This window comes from Syngnathus floridae, chromosome 8, assembly GCF_059516105.1.
Source record: "Syngnathus floridae isolate MCC-2025c chromosome 8, RoL_Sflo_1.0, whole genome shotgun sequence".
Classification (NCBI taxonomy): Eukaryota; Metazoa; Chordata; class Actinopteri; order Syngnathiformes; family Syngnathidae; genus Syngnathus; species Syngnathus floridae.
In genome coordinates this window covers 8,448,352-8,467,788 of record NC_142420.1, presented here as the reverse complement: position 1 = coordinate 8,467,788, position 19,437 = coordinate 8,448,352, and the positions used below count along the sequence as shown (strand labels likewise).

The 19,437-nt window shown below is 39.5% G+C and overlaps 3 protein-coding genes across 5 annotated transcripts in view; 2 read left to right on the top strand and 1 right to left on the bottom strand.

The window, feature by feature from the left end:
* asic4a (acid sensing ion channel subunit family member 4a) overlaps positions 1-2,665 on the top strand; it is a 63,848-nt gene extending 61,183 nt beyond the window's left edge. The window contains exons 9-11 of the mRNA XM_088383569.1: positions 101-180; positions 768-884; positions 1,601-2,665. Of these exons, the coding sequence (XP_088239695.1) occupies positions 101-180; positions 768-884; positions 1,601-1,729 (326 nt within the window). The 3' untranslated portion in view covers positions 1,730-2,665. The remainder of the gene's footprint in view (positions 1-100; positions 181-767; positions 885-1,600) is intronic.
* Positions 2,666-5,571: 2,906 nt separating this feature from the next.
* Positions 5,572-13,864, bottom strand: chpfa (chondroitin polymerizing factor a). The gene is made up of 4 exons (XM_088383270.1): positions 13,386-13,864; positions 11,193-11,757; positions 9,493-9,675; positions 5,572-9,372 (listed from the first exon to the last, which is right to left on the bottom strand). Exons 1-4 carry the CDS (start codon positions 13,658-13,660, stop codon positions 8,110-8,112), a joined length of 2,286 nt encoding a protein of 761 aa, XP_088239396.1. The 5' UTR covers positions 13,661-13,864; the 3' UTR covers positions 5,572-8,109.
* A 62-nt stretch (positions 13,865-13,926) lies between these two features.
* LOC148394370 (pyridoxal kinase-like) lies at positions 13,927-19,433 on the top strand. 3 transcript variants are annotated; one of them, XM_088383274.1, is made up of 12 exons: positions 13,927-14,028; positions 15,588-15,642; positions 16,693-16,797; positions 16,927-17,010; positions 17,094-17,128; positions 17,265-17,350; positions 17,453-17,498; positions 17,584-17,695; positions 17,806-17,942; positions 18,065-18,131; positions 18,258-18,387; positions 18,463-19,433. In XM_088383274.1, exons 1-11 carry the CDS (start codon positions 13,942-13,944, stop codon positions 18,377-18,379), a joined length of 936 nt encoding a protein of 311 aa, XP_088239400.1. In that variant the 5' UTR covers positions 13,927-13,941; the 3' UTR covers positions 18,380-18,387; positions 18,463-19,433. The 3 variants fall into 3 exon arrangements, with proteins under 3 accessions (XP_088239400.1, XP_088239398.1, XP_088239399.1); XM_088383272.1 differs by having other exon boundaries at positions 13,987-14,116; XM_088383273.1 differs by lacking the exon at positions 13,927-14,028 and adding an exon at positions 14,698-15,042.
* Positions 19,434-19,437: the final 4 nt, after the last annotated feature.

Below are 19,437 nucleotides of genomic sequence, written 5' to 3'. Positions count from 1 at the left end.
AAAATGGTCAAGTCAGTCATATCTCAAGGTACCACTATTGAGGAAATCATTTGTGAAAATATTAGAGAAAAATGTGAATTTTTTATTGCGCTGTTTTTAGGTGACATTGGTGGCCAGATGGGTCTTTTCATTGGAGCCAGCATCCTGACTATCTTAGAAATACTGGATTATATCTATGAGGTATCTGATTCAAGTTTGCATGTTTGCCTTTTGCTGGTTAAGTGTGAATATATCAAAATAACAATATTTCGCACATGAAACAACATCATGATTCATGTCACACAAGATACTGAAGCATAAAATTACATTAAAACTTAGCTAGTTCATGCTAGCCTTCCCCTAATTTTGCATGATTTAAAAAAAAAAAAAAAAAATCACTGGCAGGCCCTTTGTTGACCTCGATCCAGCGGGCCAAGACAAAATGTCGCCCCAAATTCCCTTTGGACTGATTGTCATTTATCGTGCAGTCTGACTAATGTCACGCTGCCTGATTAAATGAGCATATCGGGCCCCCAGACGCTCGCGTTGCATATCCAGCATGTCAAAATCAGATATTTGGACCATGTAAGCAGTAAGAGTCGTTCCAGAGACAAATGTCTGAAACACAACAGCTACAAGCACTATAGAAAATAGATGGATGGATTATGGATGGAAAATAGCTACTTACTTTCTACTTGGGTATTAGTGTCATCATCTCAGTTTTTTCTTAATTTCTTGCATGCGCTCTTCTCATCTCAGTTCTTTTTGTGTTTGCTGTTTTCATGCAGGTCTTCAAGCAGCGGCTACAACGTGTACTGAGGCCACAAAAAGAGGAAAAGAAAAGCAAGCCGCAACCGCAGCCTGCTACTGTTGCAACAGTGGGCCTGGAAGAGATGAAAACAGAGGTCCGGCACATTCTGTACCGCTGCGCTTCTTTTCATGTCGTATCTACTTCCTTCCCCGTGGCACGATGATTCTATTAGGAAACGGGCCTAGATGGGGAAATCTTACTTTTCCACTTCTGAACTAACAATATGCAATGCTCTTCATTCATTACGATCATTTGCTCAGGGGCTGAACTTGTTTATTGCAACATTTTTATTTGGATGTTTCTTAAATGGCTCGAGAGTAAGTTCTCAGTTCCAGTGATGAGAACCAGTACATTTGCCCACATCAGTTTTTTTTTTTATATACAGTATTATTTGTGTTTCTTCTTTTGTCCTTTCCTGGTTCAATTCAGCTTTTTTTAATTGTTTGTGGCGCCCTTTCCCAGGTGATTGCTTTTTTCAGTCATCATTAAATTAATCGATTCCTAAATTTATGCAGTGCTCCATTCTCTTCTGTAATATAATTAACTTTGCATGGGGAAAAAAACAAGCGTTATTGATTTTTTTTTTAATGCAAATTAGCGGATGTGATGTTGTCGGGACTTGGACAAAAGTTTTGGGACGAACACAGCCATGCAGACACAAAAAAGAAGAGTTTTTCACGTGACCCCATAAGCGGCAGTAATATTAGCTCTTTTCACACAGGATAAAATATTTGCTTGTAACTGGGAGGTACAAACAGAATGAAGCCAGAATTAATTGTGATTTAAGTTATTTTCTGTGTTTTTTAACAGGAGCCCAACGCCGTGACGCGGAATCACCCAGAAGGGGCGTACGCCAACACGATGCTACCCAATCATCACCACCATCCTCACCATCATCACACCGGACATCACGGACCATTTGAGGACTTCACGTGCTAGATCCAACCATCCTTTCCGTAATTTTCTTTGCATTGACAACCGGAGGGCGAAAAAAGCAGTGTTTGTTGGAGGAGAGACCTTCTGCATTAAAGCGCCAGTTCTTTGCTGCCATCAGTGAAAAGCTCCAGCCAAAGTCCAACACCAAACTTGTGATGCTAACAAAGCACTTGTATGTACCGTAAGTAGGCACAAAATGGACACTGCGTTTTGTTTGCTTGTTTTGTTTTATCAGGATGGGTGGAACCCCTTTAACTTTGTCTTGCTTCAAGTGAGAAGTCAGGCACTTTGTGTTGACGGTGCGTGTTTCCTTTCCCGGAAGGAAACGAGCATGACCACTTGATGCCGTTTATATACTCCCCAAAAAGGACAGTATGATTTATTTTATTTTTTTTATTTTGTGTTGAAGCCATCTTGATGGTTTTTTTTTTTCCTTAAGCTATTGCCCCTTCATGGAGTACACACTGTAGCCTATTGCTGCATCAAGTCATTGAAACATTATGAAATATCTAATCATTTAAAGAGATACTATATGTTCTATATTGTATACAAGATGAACTCTAAAGTAAACAAAGCTCTTTTGTGTTAAAGTAATTCAAAGAGGTTATCAAAGTGGAACTGATTTTTCTTTCTTTAAAATTGAAGTGGCATCTTTCCACATCATTACACATAGTTTATTTGTGGCAAAGGTGTTAGCGAGTAGCATTGTACATTGTAACATTAACATTGTAAAAAAAAAAAAAAACAATAACGAGAGAGATTCTGTTTTAATGGTTGTTGTTTATAATGCATTACTATATAACTTAAGTAATTCTTTTGTTATTTATACATTTTAGAGGAATAATTTTCTATGCGATCATGATTGTAGCAATTGCTGTACACTGAAAATCTACTGATGAAGAAAAATATCAATACATTTGTACAGGTAAGAACAATGACTATGGATTGTGGACATTATTTCCCCTCTACGTTTTGTTTTCTACACGCACATGTATAGTGGAACCTCAAAAGTGGAAGAGCCCCCTGAAGTTGTAAGATTGGGGATTCAAACGACCAAAGTCAAACAAAACAGCAGTGACCATCAAACTGGAAATGGAACCGATTGTAACAGAAGACGGAGCATCGCTGGCAGACAGAATGTACGTAAAAATCGGTCGGTTCCGTTTTTATGTGAAGAGACTCGCCTCTCAAGCACAAGCAGAAATGTTCTTTTTATATTTGCAACACAAAAGTAAAATTTTGCTGCATCAGTGTTGTCAACATTAAAAAAAAACATTTATCATCAAATTATTGGTTTGGTATTTACCATTATTCATATTAGGCTTCTTCTTATACTGGTGCGGCATTGGAATCTTAAAAAATTACGGAAACCTGAATTATGTTCAACCTTTAGAGGTTCCACTCTACATTCTTACCTGACCTATCTAAAAAAAGTCCAGCAAATTTCAAGGAATGAACTGAGGGTGTATGTGTGTACATCTTTAATGAGCACATTTTACATGATTGAGAAAAAGATGATTGAGGATCAACTTTTTTTTTTTTGAAGCAGCAGTAACGGTAAGTTTTTTTGGGGGATCTGATCAATGTTGATGTGGAGCGCCAATGACAATCATTGTGACCTTCAGAGAGAGCTCTGCATTGCTTTGTATCAGAATTTAACCAATTTGAGTACTGGAAGCTTGTAATAAATGTTTCTGTAATCTAATTTAATTACGGTAATTTGAAGACTGCACACTTAAGATCATTTCTGTATTAAAATTTATTTACGCTAATTTGAGTACAGCACATAAATAAATATGTTACTAATTTTTCCAAGGGTTTTAGTCAGTTTATGTTTGACAGTGAATAAACAATTTGGGTAGCGTCTCTTTTTCACTAGTGTCAAACTAGAACGTCGCTCTAAGAACCAAAGCACGTACATTTTTGTGATCAGAAATATGAAACAGGTTTAACATTCTGGATTGTTGTCTCTGAGCATTTTCCAAGCAGATGAGATAACGCTGATGACATCAAGCCCTTAAAATGAACTTTAGCGATTCAAACTTCAAACTAATCAGTTTAGCTTCAGAGATCTCGGGGTTAATAGGGATTTTTAAGTAGTTTCTCACTCTTTTGCCCTCATCATTAGACTTTATACAAAAAGCATACTGTAATCTTTTTTTTGTTAATATTAATCCCTTTTTCACATTTAATGAAACTTTAAGTGTTTAATCAGTATGGTGAGGTAATACAACAAAGTTAAATTGTGTCCAGTTTTTGAATAAAGATTGGTAAGTTCTCTGTATATGTGTGGTAGAATATGAATGGTGTATAATTAGATGCCAATCTTGTGCACAGACAAAATATTGCGGCCCACGGTGAAGAATACAACATTTAGCAACTTGGATATTCACCATGTGTGACCGCACAGCGCCATCTGTCAACTCCCCTATTCCTGTCAAGTAATCACGGGCTGTATATGACTGTTTAATATTCATAATCATGTGTCACTGACATTTTCAAAAGGTTCCCAATCGCGCTCTCCGATGGCATCCCACACAAGGCCATGCATAACAATCCTGTCCTCTGTCATCAATAATAGCGGGCGCTCTCGGACAAGTCGCACCAGGGCCTGGCGTGTCGAGAAGAATACGGGACATTTTTTTATTGCCGAATATACCTAAATGGGAACGAAGGCGCTTTTGTTTTTGTCTTTCTTCACACCGTCCATATCCGAGGCCCATTTGGAATATAATCTGCATGACTCGCACAGGCTAGTGATTAAGAAGCTTGTTTTCAAATGCAGATATGGGCCAGGAGGCGTCACGTGTGCACGTAAGCCGTGCGGGGTGCCGCCGGCCGGGCACGCTATCGGGTCTCAAGCTTGCACCGCAGCAGACTGAACAGCATGCGGCCTGCATTCTTGGGATTCCCCCGAGACCCTTAGGAGTTTACTTTCTCGGCAATTCTTAGTCACACGGTGGCATTTAGTGATTACATTTTAGCCACAACGTCTCGTTAAATCACATATAGACTGACCAACCTATATAAATCTTAAAAATCTTTGCGGCCCTTTAAGATTTATACCACCGGTTTAGAGTCTGACGGATATTTTTGGCATGCAGGAGAAAGTCTTGAGTACCGGTTAAAAACATGCAAATTGGAGGAACCAAAACTGGTATGCGAAACATCAGAACCATGACTTTCTGTTTTTGAAGTTTAACTTGGAAAGCATAACAAGATACAGTTATGTATATATAATGAATGGCCGCAAGCCAATAAGGAAGTTAAAGGTGACACCCACACACATCAGTTGGCTTTTAGTGTCAAAAATCATTTGGTTATCTCCTAACAATTCTTCTGTTCAATGTCGTGACTTTGACAGAACCTTGACATGGACTCAAACTGTCAGGGAAAACTAAATCAGTTCCTGGATGATTTGAGGCAAATATGCTTCTGTGTGGGAGGAGAAAGTGCATAAAACCAAGTACAAAATGATGGCTTGCAATTAAGTCCCAGCTGCTCTGTAATTATGTGGTTTATACGACATGCCTCAGGAGAGTACATATGGACCCTTGACATAACTAAAACTATAATTACGATTGCAGTAGTTTCCCTACTTTTACCCAAGCCAGACAAAAAGTGCTTCAGGTCTGACAAGATCAGGATTGCTAATGGTATAGAACTTGTCAAGACACCCAATAAAAAGTAATTGTGCTTGAAATATTGACCAGAATTTATATTACTCACAACAGCTACTTTGTACCAGTAGTGCGCTCTTCTGCTGACACCTAAAGGACAAACTAGATTTCACCATTTATAAAGATGTTTTCATTGTTGAAGACACTGAAAATATAAACATTGACTTAATCATAAAACACGTTTTATTTAATTTAAAAAAGAGAAAAATACATTTCACATTTGATTGGTGATTACAGCACATGTTGAAAAACGCATCTTGTTTCACTTGCTTTGGTTAGATTGGTACCAGTAAAAATCAAACACATTTGGTTCCAATAATCTAGATGAAAAAAAAAAAAAAAAAAAAAACAACAACACATGGTATTGGACATATTACGTAACAGAAAACAAAAGGAATATTTAAATGGTCATCGAGGCCAAATGCCACAATAATAATAACAAATGACAACAAGGGAGTGTTCATCATCGGATAATGTGAAGTGATGGATGGAACTACAAAGGCTTTAAAAAAGTGTCTAAAAAAAATTAGTGCGTTATGACAAAACAGTCTACAGCATAGTTCAACGTAGTCCGACTTTGTTGGCTTTGGTGAACACACACACAGATCATTTTGTTGTAGCCAAAATTCACAGTGGTTTTGGGAAGGTTAACAAATATTGGTTCACTGTTTCATGCTCTTTGTGGGAAAACATTCAGCAGAGCATTGTCTTGATAAAAACATTGTGCTTGTCAAAAAAAAAAAACAGTAAAATGACCCCATGGTCTGTAAAATATAATAGTTCAAAGAAAAATACAGCAAAACAGTTTTAAAAGATCAACCTAAATCATCGTAGTCATACATCGTAATGTGTGGGATTATTATTGTGAATGAATCATTGCATGAATCACAGTAAGGAAGAAAAAAAAAAAACGTGCTTATATTTCTAGCTCTTGGCCTTCTTGCAGCATTTCCAACTGAGTAGAAGCCATCTAATTAATAATTGGCCGATCTCCAGACGCATGCTGTGGGGCATCATCTGCACACAAACTTGCACAAGTAGATCAAGTCATTGAATTTAGAGCAATCTTGAAAAACTTGCCAAGCATGGATTACTTTGAATCCCTTGTACCTGATTCTTTGATTCGATGAGGGTGGAGGAAAAAAAAAAAAAAAAGTACCATTTGGTAATATCAAGTAAATGCCAATGTTTTCCATCTGGTAACTCAACAGTGGCGATAGCAGCAATATTGCACTTTTTAAGTAACTTCTTTATTTAAAAGGAAAAAAAAACGTTCCTGCGTCTATTGCTACCATTCCAATACCGTTGCAGTAAAATTGTTCTATTAAAACTTTGCGCCTACTTTAAATGTAACTATAACAAAAGAGGACAACGATACGCGAGAACTTCAATGAATAGTGGAACTGAAAATTGGACTTATTAAAACCTTGGCGAGTTCAAATATTAGTCCTCGCAGACCGCATAAACACATGTTGTCAAACAATGCTGGCATGAAAAATTTCTACTACATCCAGAAAATCTCAGGCTTCCTGTGAGCACATCTTTAGTCATATAGAGTCAAATGTACACACGCCCCTATATACATACCAAAGACAGGCAGGAAATGCTCCAGTCCGTGGTTTGAGGCACATACATAACTTGTGGAGAGGCGCTTGCGCCCAAATGGGCCTCAAAAAGTCTTGCAACATCCCGACTCAGCTTCAAGCATCGGCTAAGTGTGGCGTACCGAATCGAAAGACTGATGAAAAACACAACTTCAGCACCTGAATGGCAAAACTATTATGTAACATAAATACGACTTTAAAAAGAACCATCTGTTGGAAAAATCAGTTTCAAGGCACAATTACAGCAATTTTGATGCATAACTACAGACGAAGAAGAGAAGGTAACTGTCTACACCGTTCATCTTGCAAAGGACTGTGTTTACGAAAACAATGTTTGTGTTTTTGGTCAGTGACGGTGTAGGCCTGAAGACTGTTACAGTGCAAACCACTTTTAAATATCTTATTTGGTTAACTCGGACTGACCAACACGAAAACTTATACCAAAGCAGCCATGCTCTGTCTATCACAAACAATTGCAGACTGGCCCCTAGTGCAAAAAAGAGAGGACCTAATAGGACAACCAAGATCAAGATCCTGGTTATTGTGGAAACATATAGGTGCAGAGAATGAGGGTGTGCGACTGGGCACACTCAATCGTAAAAAACCCTGCTTCCATAACATAGTGGTCAAATATTGCTAAATGTGAATGGTATGCATGTCCTTCGGTTCTGGCTACTTCCCTGCCCTCCACCGAGCAACCGTGACCGAATGCCACTGAGGGGTTGTGCAACGAGTGTTCATGAGTGGCAGACGGTTGGAAATTCCTTTTGCGGTGAAAATGCACTGTTGTATAACTTCATCTTTCACAACAAAAGTAAAGTTTTCAGGTAGCAAGTGAGATTTCGCAAGCCAGTGCCAAACCGTAACAGGGACAATATATGAAAAATCTTCCGAACACCAGGGGGCGCAGTTTTTTCATTGCAGCCAGTTAAGTTCAGTTGTTCTCGGTGCATTGCTCGATGTGCTTAATAGTGTTGTAAACGTGATTCATTTGTTCAGCGTCGCCGTTATATTCAGACGCATAGAAATTGTTTTGTCCTAACATCCATTTGAAGATACATAGCTTTTCACGCCCTGCGTGAGCAAAGAGGTTTGGCTCTCATGTGCTGTTGCTTTGTTCTTGTTCAAACAGCACCATTGCGAGTTGGGAGCTAGAACCCACGCCTTCCAAGTTGCTCTGAACACACCTGTGGTAGATGTCCTCGCTGAGCCGCGGGTTGCAGGTTAGGTCGCGGTAGCCCTGGTGTAAAGCCGGCTCTACCGCCCTGAATACGTGCAACCCCGAGTATTTCACAAACATGTCATAGATGTCCAGCGTCTCGAGGATATCCTCGTTCTCTTGGACATCTGCGACCATTTTGGTGCGCGTCGCCATGTAGTCGGCGTTGTAAAAACAAGCTTCGTCGAATGACCAGCGATCAAAATGTCCCGAATCCTTCAGCAGGTCGATGGTGGCCGGGCGTGGCTTGTTGTGATAGGCCACGTCAGGGTTGTAATCCTGGAAATGGATTGGGAAGAAGACTTGCCAGTTGTTGATGGAATTCATGCGGCAGCGGTTGACAAACTCTGAATTGACTTTGGTGTTGACGCTCGCTAGGAGGAACAGTGTGTCAACTGGGTGTTTTTTGGAGATGATATCCATGAATTTGATCTGAGATGGCGTTTCTGTCTTGACGCTTATCCAAGGGATTTTCACTGTAGGGTATTTGTGCTCATAGAGGTTTATCTGAGTCTTAACGCTGGCAAATATGTCATTCTGGTTAACTTGCTGTGCCTCCACCAGATCATAAATGAATAGAAAGGTCAGGATGATGTTTTCACTCGTTTCAAAAGCATTGGCGGCAAAGACTTTTAAGAACTGCTCCACATAGTCCCGATCCACCGCGGTCATCGGTATGATGGCGTGAACCCTCGTACCTTCCGTGACGTACGGCATGGGAATGATCTCCACCTGGCTCAAAGGTCGAACCAGATGAACACGCTTGGTGATAGAACGACTGTGACCTTTGCGGGTGACCGCCTCCAGTTGTAAATCCAACGTGTACTCCATGCCTCTGGTAGGGTCGAAGCGTCTGTAGCCGTTAATCAGGCGCTGCTTCTTCAGGTGCAAAATTGGGTTGTACTTCTTGTTCAGCTCCTTGACAGCTACGTCGATGACATCAGCCACATCCAAGCGGTCGATGCCATGCAGATCGCACTTCGGGGATCCGTCGATGCATGAATAAATGTCATCTTCGGTGAAGTAGTCCCATTTTATAACCTCGTAGCGAGACTTTGGTTCAAAAGGTGGGTTGATTCCTATTGGCCACTGTGCACTCCGGTTGCCGTCAAAAGCGTCAGCGCTGACATTTTTGATTTCTGCCTGTGGAACGACAAGTGGAGCCACCGCACCATCAATGTCACATTGCCGCTGCTTGAGCGCAAGTTTGAGAATCTAGCTCGGAGAGAACAGGTGATTTGTGACACTTGGAAATCAGCTTACCTGGAGCTTAGCAATCTCATCGTAAGTCTTCTGCAGTTCAATCTCCGTGAAGTGTCTGTGCAGACGGTACATCTCTTCAGGGTCAGACACTGGATGGACAGTCAGAGCTATTCGAAACTGCTCACTCTGCTCTTTGCTTGGATCGGAGTTTTTCTCCAACTGATAATGGTGGTAGTGGAGCCCCTAAGGTAGAACAAAGAGGAGCTCAAATTCGACATGGCAGGAACAGCTTTGAAAGACACATTCCGTCTTGCTTTTGTTTTGTATTTTAAATCATTCAAATATCAGTTTCAGCTATGAATTGGGAATTCAAAGGGGTCAGAATTAAGTCAATAAAACAACAACCTAAGATGATGGCATTTAAGATGTAAACAAAGTAACCACCTAAGGAGCTTGAGTGATTAAAAAAGTGAATCCAATTTATCAGGCTATTAAAAGAGTTAAGAATTAAAACTCAGGTTACCAGGGCAGGGAAGTCTCTCCCGGTCGAGACATGACCAATTTTTGTCAGGCAATATTACATGACTTGCTCTTCCCAAATTGTAAGAGCCTCTATGGAAGTTCCAATTGTTTTTATTTCCATAAAATTAGGTTTGCTTTGGCTCGGTGTACTGGTTAAAAAAAAAAAGAAGTATACGAATATTTATATTCTGTCCATTAGTCATAGTTCCCGCACAGCTATGGAAGAATATGGGTTAGGCCTTGGGGAACCACGCCTGACAGTACCCCATAATCTTGTTACAGTACTCCGAATGTTCCAGGATGATTGATGATAAAAATCCCAAATGAGCTGAGCTCAAAATGGAACAAATATGATGGCATGTCGCTTCTACATCAGTGACGACATTTAACACGCCCAACTTCACGTCTGTCTGAACTTCAACACCAAGGATGTTACGATTACACGATGTCAACCGCAGGAGATTTACAGTATGCTTCCCTTCTCTCGATTTCTTTTCTTCCGGTTGGAAAAAAAGGAGAGTATTAGTAACCCACTCGGTAAGATAAATACCGACGAAATGTAAGCATGGTAATTACAGCTTTATATAGTCGGTGCCTTTCACTTTTAAGTACAGACTCACAGGTCAAGGCCACGACCATTTGGAATACTCAGATAACATTGAAACAGCTGTTTTGAATGATGCTCTCCCATCATTCAGGTTTCTTTCAAGTCGTCAAGCTTATTTAGAGACTATAAACTGTCTCCAGCTCTTGTACTTAATATGTCACGCTGTGAAGGATAGCGGAGGATATCGCAGTATGATTTTAGAAGTTTGCCTTTATAGACCACCAGAATGAAAATGAAATAATCAAGAAGTGATTCAAATGTACCATTTCAGGGTCTTCAAAATAATGGAGCATTTACCTTGTAAAACGCAAGGTCAAAAACAACAAAGGACTGAAATGCCAATGATAGCTAAAGGGGAGGATTACAACATTTTAGATTCTTTGCTCTATAACGGCATTGAGAGAAGTCAAGAGTGAGACGGAGTAGATAGCTTTGACCATCAAAATCTACAAACACCTTCAGAAATGTCAACAAGGTTCACAGAAAGATGGAAACCAGTGATCATGTTCACAGAAAAAAAAAAACTAAAAATAGCCTGTCAGGCCTTTACTCTTAACCCATCTTGTCTAATGCCATGATGCTAAGAACAAAAATTATTTAACAAAAAAAAAAAAAAAACTCTGTTCCGTACCTGAACGTCGCTGACACAGTTAGTAGCCGTGTAGTCGATGATGCATCTCCCGAGCCACTCGTCAGGCCTGGCGCTCAGAATATCGTTTCTACAATTTTCCAGGAAGGGTTGAAGTCGAAGCAGCAAAGTTCGAGACAAGAGGTAGCCAAAGCCTCCGTAACAGTAGCTCCCTTCCATCTCCCCGCCTATGAACTCCTCTGGACCGCCCATGTAAACGTCTTCATTTATACTCAGGTGACCAACAAGATCTTTGATTCTGTCGGCTTCGGTGTAAGCGTCATCTTGGACGAAGTAAAACCAGTCATACGTGTTGATATAATGTTCGTAAATGTACTTCATAGTCTGAAACATGTTCCAGATCAGTCTTTCGTCTCCGTGTGAAACTACAAACATTCCGTGGGGGGCTTTACGATTGTACGTGCCGGTGAAGAAGACCACGGTGTCCAGATGATGGCTGATGGTGCGATTGACAGCTACACCCAAGGTATTGATGGTGTTTTTGGATGTCAAGACTCCGACAAACAGAGGCTCACGAATCCCCAGTTCTGTACTTATATATTTGGCCCTGAAAAAAAAAGACACAAAAACAACAAGTTCAAACGTCACAATTCACTATTTTATTGAATTTGGTCACACGACATTCGTGTTTTTGAGTCCAAGGGCACTTTGATGTCAATCCAGTGAACAGCAGAGGGCAGTATAATGTCAAAATGGTACCATACCATGATTCAAGGTGATTTTAGTTGTGTCAAATAAGTAACGTGACTGTTTGAAAGACCAAGCAATTGCAACATCTGCGAAAGGAGTATGCGTTTATTTTTAAGCCTGTGATTACATATGATTAAGCGACACATGATGACGTCCAGTAATCTTCAGATGAATCCCTGACCTATTTATTTATAATTTCCTTGATCCAAAACTTCATTCAAAGACCATAGATTTGTACCTGATGGAACAAATTGAAAGTCACAACATAATACTAAAACTAAGAACTTTTTTGGAAAGTAAACATCAGTTCATCACAACAAAACTCACCTCTGTTGGAGAGCATTTCTTTTTTTAAATGAAATTTAGGGGTTCGATATTTAAGTCTCTTGGGGGGTGAGGGCTAATATTTAAACAGGAACGAGTCCAGGAAAATGTGGACATATTTGAATATGTCAGCACAGCATGAGTACAGCATGTAGTTTAAAAGTTTCCTTATTGGAATGTGTGACTGCTCTGTATCAAGTCTACATTGGTAGTGTGGTTTCGTGGTAGTGCTGATTCAAAAATGTATTTATAATACTCTGTCCTTAGGGAATGATGAAGTAAGTTACTTGGATACCTTTTTCCTGTCAAAGAAAGTAGAAACTGAAATCTAACTAAATTGGCAATAAATTATACACTCATTGTGATTGTCTTCATTTGAGCTGTGGATGAGTCGGAGCCTATTCCAGCTGTCGTTGGGCGAAAGGTGGTGTAGACAATGTATCCTTTGTAATTCTTTCCAGGATGATAGACAGAAGAAGAAAAGAAAAAAACTTTTTTGCAAAAATGATGAGGTGAACCAGCACATACCTGAACTTATCTAAGGTAACAAAAAACGTTACATTGATTCGCAGTTAAGTTCTTGGGGTTAATTTTTTTTGCTTTGTTTTTTTAGGGGGATTAATTCGTGTTTTGTTGTTTTTCTTGCAACACAGTCATTTTTATACCTTTAATCACTAAACACGGATATGAACGCATAATGGTGATAGTTTGTAATGTTATAATTTGCTTCTGATCAATGACATCATTGATTCGATCCGCAAAATAGGACAGTAATTACGGTCATGTTCATCCAGGGATGTTCTGCACTTCCGTCGTTAATAATCCAGGGTTTATCAGCATTTATAGTTGGATGTTTTCCCCCAGTAGCTTTAATTAAATAGTTTTGGTGATCGTTTTTGCAAAATTGTTGATCTGCATTGACCTCCAAACTCCTGATGGTGAAAAGACTAATTAATTAGGCAATGATGCAAAATGCAGAAAAACAGTTTAAAGAGACGTTGTAAATAAAGACATAAATCTTAAGAGACTAAAAACACCGGCATAAAAGTTTGCCCTCCCCTGATTTGATTTATTAACATGTACTTAATGTGGCCGTGAATGTAAATGCTGTAGCCAGACATAACGAGATGTGTGCCATAAGGTTTCAGTCACTTTACATACCTGACAACTTTCTTTGGGTTACTCTGCTCAACCTGTTTATACGGCACTATTCTTGGTTCCCAATCCTCTTCCAACTCGTCGTGGACGGGTGAAATGGAATTGGTTTTTCGGGCTCCTTTGGACTGCTCATCACGACTCACAGGGGTACCCTGGTCCGTATAACACAATTCTTGAGTCCAGTTTACACTGAGGAGACTCAATGTGAATCCTAAAGAAATGCCGATTACCACCGGGCCAATCGACCGCAGGGCAGAAACAAGGATTGGAAATCTCATGTCGCTGCGTCGGCTCCTCTACCGGAGCGTCCCGGTGCGTTTTTTAAGGAACCTCCAGGTTGTTGTAAGTTGGAGAGACGCTACAGAGCAACTGCATCAATTCCAAGGGGTTTTCATCCAACTTCTGGAAAAGAAACTTCTTCCTTTAAAAAAAAAAATTGCGTGGGTCTCTTACGTGTCAGGACGCTGCTTGCATAGCACCGCCCCCTCTGACGTAGGCATGACAAACCCGGAGGCGGCCAGGCAATGAGGATCTATTTCCGGTCGGTGACCGTGTGCGGATGAATACATGTTTAGTTCACCTTGTGCCTTGTGATGTCCACACACATACAATCCGCAGTCATGAGTGGTCGAGCAAGGTTGATTCGGTTTTGTTATAATCTTGTTTGGTTGATTGAAAATGTGCAGTTTCAAAATACCACTGAATACTCCACAAATTGTTGTTTTAGAGCAAAGGTTGGTAAACTTTTTATGGTCAAGCGCTACATGAGGCACAATTTAAGTGACTTCGCGTGAACAAAAGGTGTTTTCCTGCCCAGGTGACTATTCAAGCAATGGATTTCATATTTTTCCTGAACACGTTATATTTAAAGTTAGAAATGTAACCGACATAAAAACTATGGGTGATCTCTTACTTAAAAAGTTGCTGTAATGTTTGATTACTGTGGGGTTTTTTTTGTTTTGTTCTTTGAATGAAATAAACCACTCAATCGCGTCAAAAAGTCCTGAGCTGCCATCTAGTGGTCACATACCTAAAATACAGGCTTATTAGTCGTTGAAATACTGTTGTAGGTGAAAAGGTGGCAAATGTAATACGTTTTCCGTATAGATGCCTTTTAAAGTTTTAAACCGCTTGGTGCTTGTCTTTTAAAAGGACACGCCGTATCATATCAAATTATATGAATTGAATGAATGATCTAATCCATAATTTTGATTTGTTTTACATTTTCAAAGCCGTAATGTCATGTATGCGTTTGTGTGGGTAATTTAATTTCCATGTTTTAGTTTGTCCTTTTGTCCGTACCACATGGGCTGCCATATCCGGGTACTTTGACGTATGCGGAAGTACAACTTGCAAAGTCCGTGGTCCTCGGTCCGCCCAAAGATGACGTTTAACGAACCCACGAGAAAACAATTTGACAGACAGCCTATGAGTTGAATAAGCAGAGATCGAATCGGTGTGGTGGTGGTACTTTCAACGCGTCCGAAGCTGTGCAGAGTTTTAATGTTGCTCTTGGACTTGTTTTGTTTGCTGATTGTGCTTCGTGTTTCTAATTTTTAAAGTTTGGCTCATGGCGGCGATGGAATGTCGCGTTTTGTCCATTCAGAGTCATGTTGTCCGGGGATATGTTGGAAATAAGTCAGCAACATTCCCTCTGCAGGTAGATATCGGTTCTTTCATAATAACCTTTGTAGCTGTGTAGCTAACATCATTGAAGATTATATTGCAGCATCGTTATGTAATTCCATGTTGTGTTCACCTCTTACAACTGCCAACTGTAAAATACATTAACATCACCAATGAATGGAAAAACAAAAACCGTAACAGTCACGCAAACGCAACATAATCTTTTCTTGCAAAGGCGAGAGGAGTTCAAAGTGGCTAAACAGCGTCGGTAGTTTGAACACTTGCTCTGCATGTGGTCAGTTGCCTTGTTCACGAAAGAAGTCTACAGTAACTTATTTTTCTGATCTAAATCCTCTTTAAAGTATTTTATACATGTAGATAATCCTTAAGGTTAACATGATTACATTTGAGAGTCTTGTTGTTTTATTGGACAAAGAAAGTCAATATATGTATATTTGTGCAGTAACAATGTTCGCAGTGGTGGTCCCAAGCTTGTAACTGATATTCCTGCGACCTGTGTTTTTTTTTTTTCTTTTTTTCTCCCCCTATTTTAATTTTTTTTTGTTGAACTTTTCTCAGGTTCTGGGCTTTGAAGTGGACTCCATCAACTCTGTGCAGTTCTCCAATCACACAGGTTGGATCATTTATTTACTAAGGGCCCGCCTTGAGGGAATTGGATTGAAGAATGGCCAATATACTGTATAACCATTTAACCATTTATGTTATCTAAGTCTATGCCTCGGGTGAATGAGTGTCTACTGCCTTTGTACTTTGCCTCTATTCTAAAGACTTGGTGCCCCTGAAATCTTTTGCAATGAAGGTCCAAAATTCATTTCTAACGAAGGGAAGACTAAAAGATGCATTGTGTCAGTGTTTAACGTATATTGTTAGACTTTAGTCTTGGTCCTCTTGTTAGCAATTTATCACTGGCGACTTGTATTCACTACGTTGATTTAATCTGACACTGTAAACTGTAAGGGAAGCCAAGGAGATCAAAAATCCCTACTTAAGCAAAACTATTGATTTGTTTTCTTTTCCCAGCATCGTTTCAATTCACCTATAGTGATACTGCCAACATCGGCTTGCATAGACTTTAATTCACCCACGAGCATGAACGAAACTGCAAAGTAGTTCAAGAGAAATTTAGAATTTGATCTGGGCTTTATACACCAAAGCTTGTAAAGAATGTGAATCCGCACATTGTAGGAGATATTTGCACATTATTCTCATCAATTAATAAAATGCGTCTTTTGTTTTCCACGCAGGCTAAGTACACTCCTGTAATTTGACCTGTATGTGAAAATGTCCTTTAAATGTTCCAGTGCAAGTCTGAGTGTTTTTTTTCCCCCCCGTAAAAGCTTTCTCACTGCAGGAGCTGCTCTCTGAGTCAGCGAAGGGCCCGTGTTGAACTCCATGCTCCTTTTTTGTGTTTGCATGTCCTTTCATTATGCAGTCCTAACAGCTGTGGGGGTTTGTTGCGGGTTCACGATGAAGGGGCACCAAAAAAGGGGAAAACTGGCAGCCTGATAAAGACTCTCAGTCAGTGTAGAGGCTCTGTTTAAGAGAAGAAAGAAAAATGAAGAAAGAAGTTCCTGGAAATATCCCATCCAATATTGCATAACGTATTATGTTGGATGGCGTTATTTGAATAAACCAATAACACAATGTTTGTCTCCTGTTCTAGGCTACGCCCACTGGAAGGGTCAAGTCCTAAAAGCTGATGAGCTCAATGTGCTGTATGAGGGCATCAAGCTCAATAAGGTCAACCACTATGACTATATCCTCACAGGTCAGTCTTCTATTGGATATTGTTCACGTAATTATTGTCAAAAACTCTGAAAGATACCCAGACAGGAGCAAGTCAGGTTAACAATTTTAATAAAACATTTTGTGTGCACTTTTTTTTTTTTAAACAAAGGGTACAGCAGGGACACGTCCTTCCTGATGACCGTGGTTGAAATTGTTCAAGAGCTTAAGAAAGCCAATCCGAGTTTGGTATATGGTGAGTGCAATACTGGTAGATTTAATTCAGAATTGAACAACCAAAACATCTAACTAGTTATGTCATGCATATTTTTGTGACAGTTTGTGACCCTGTAATGGGAGACCATGGTGCAATGGTGAGTATTTTTTTTATATACTGTACAAAACGCTGTCTTATCTTGTTACACAGAAGCAATCAAACATGTCAAACAGAAGTGAGAAGGTAACCTAAAACGAAGTCACAACATTTGTTTTGTTTGGTGCCTTTTCCAGTACGTCCCCGAGGAACTTCTCCCAGTCTACCGGAACAAAGTAGTGCCTTTGGCTGACATCCTTACCCCTAACCAGTTTGAAGCAGAGTGAGTAGCCTTTTAATCAGTCCAAAGGCGGAGGAAGAAACCATTTGGATAATAAATATGCCAGTCAGTGTTTGTGAACGATAGATGTATTTTCTTCAACAGGTTATTAACTGGGATTAAAATCCATTCAATAGAAGATGCTCTTAAGGTGGGTACCTTTTATCATTAGATGTACTGTTTTTGTGCATGGCAGTCCAAAATTGTAAAGTGTAAAAAAAAAAAATGTCTCCCAGGCGATGGAGCTGCTTCACAAAATGGGTCCAAAAACAGTGGTGCTCACTAGTACTAACTTGCCTTCAAATCAAGGAGACCTCCACCTGGTGGCCCTCGGGAGCCAAAAAATCGGTAAAGTACCATAGCAAATTCCACTGTGTACCTTGGACAATTTGCAGTTTTAGCAGGCTTCATACAATAACAATCATCACGCTTTAATCTTACTGTTCATTCTGATGTAGTAAAACCAGATGGGACGGTTAGCATTCAGAAGATCTGCATGGACATCCCCAAAGTTGATGCTGTGTTTGTGGGGACAGGGGATCTGTTTGCTGCCCTGTTGCTTGCCTGGACTCACCATCACCCTGAAGACCTCAAGGTTCACACAAATTCACACACACTCTCTCTGCCATGCTCTCAACCCTTAAATATCTGTTACAATGCCATAATGACCACTTGGTGTTTTCAATCTAACTGGGTATTTTTCTGTTTTCCCCACAGACTGCCTGTGAAAAGACTGTTTCAGTCATGCACCATGTAATTAAGCGGACTATTAATTATGCTAATGGTATTTTATTTTTACTTAGACTAATGACTGTTCTGTACCGTTTGTTTGTACTGGACACAATCTATGAAAACAAATAAAACTGCATTCTTTGAAGTGAATGTGATCATCCGCTTTGCCATGTTTCAGAAAAAGCCGGGCCAGGGAAGAGGCCCAGCCCTGCGCAGCTGGAGCTGAGAATGGTTCAGAGCAAAGGCGACATTGAGAAACCGGCCATCGTTGTGGAAGCGAAAATTTTAAAAACCTCTTAATATCTAAGGTGGTAGCATTCGTCAATGAACGTTGACATCTTGCAGCATTTTCCAACCCACGTCATGTCTTCTCTTCCTTCCAGAATCTTGAAGATGAACAGTTGTGAAGGATCATGACTCATGTTCTCGATGGAGATACTCCGGAATCACTGCCATACTTGTCTCTCCTATGGCTTTGTAAATATCATCTTCCTTTGCATAGATTGAAAAAAACAACAGAGATATTAGCCAATAGGGCTTATTTTTAGACTCCGTTTACTTAATTACTAAATGTACTTTATTACTCCTTTTAGGTACTCTAACTCATAAACAGATGCACGCTTGCACGTGCCTCTGCTGTCAGAACTTGATTCATTACTGAAGGTGTGTTGTTCACTCTACATTTAACCTTAAAAACTTGAAAAAAAAATAGGTTCAAAGAAATCCAGTATTATGCCTAAGAAGGTGTCACTAAATGCTGAAATATTTAATGGTTCCATCGTTAATGTTTTAGCTTTTGGAGTCATCTTTATAACAGATAGAATATATAGAAAAATCATAAAGGTACATAGGATAAATGTGAAATATATAGAAAAATCATAAAGGTACATAGGATAAACGTGACAGGTATGTTCATGGTCTGTATACTTTTTTGGTACATTTTATTTCATAGCTTTTTGTTTTACAATTGCTGCTAATCTTGATTGTTTGATGTCCTAAAATCCATCCTTTTCAATCCATACTTTTAACCTTTAATCGTGATGTTTCCCTGAATTAGTACTGTATTAGATCCTCATCTTAAAACTTCTCCGATTGAAGGATTTGCACAGGTGATTTTTAAGATAGAATATTTACTGTACTGTTGATTGCCATTTTGTCATTACCATATCTCAACATGAATCAATAGCCTTAAAGCAGTTAGGAAGCTAAACAGGTTTTGAATGTTTAGTGTATATGTACAACTGTATAAGTTGCGCCTCACAAATAATATTTCAAGGCCAAAACATTGAGCTCTGCTGCTCTGACATAAAGTAAATTGAAAGATAGATGTAATAAAAACAATTTAATGACTTTACACT

Bases quoted from the DNA above. Each gene is read 5' to 3' on its own strand.
- chpfa (XM_088383270.1), bottom strand. From the start codon at position 13,660: ATGAGATTTCCAATCCTTGTTTCTGCCCTGCGGTCGATTGGCCCGGTG. The intron at 11,758-13,385 runs GTATGTAAAGTG...TTTTTTTTTCAG, and splicing joins AACCCAAAGAAAGTTGTCAG to GGCCAAATATATAAGTACAG. The intron at 9,373-9,492 runs GTAAGCTGATTT...GTCGTTCCACAG, and splicing joins ATGAGATTGCTAAGCTCCAG to GCAGAAATCAAAAATGTCAG.
- LOC148394370 (XM_088383272.1), top strand. From the start codon at position 14,003: ATGAGTGGTCGAGCAAGGTTGATTCGGTTTTGTTATAATCTTGTTTGG. The intron at 15,643-16,692 runs GTTGGATCATTT...CTCCTGTTCTAG, and splicing joins GCAGTTCTCCAATCACACAG to GCTACGCCCACTGGAAGGGT. The intron at 17,129-17,264 runs GTGAGTATTTTT...TGCCTTTTCCAG, and splicing joins TGGGAGACCATGGTGCAATG to TACGTCCCCGAGGAACTTCT.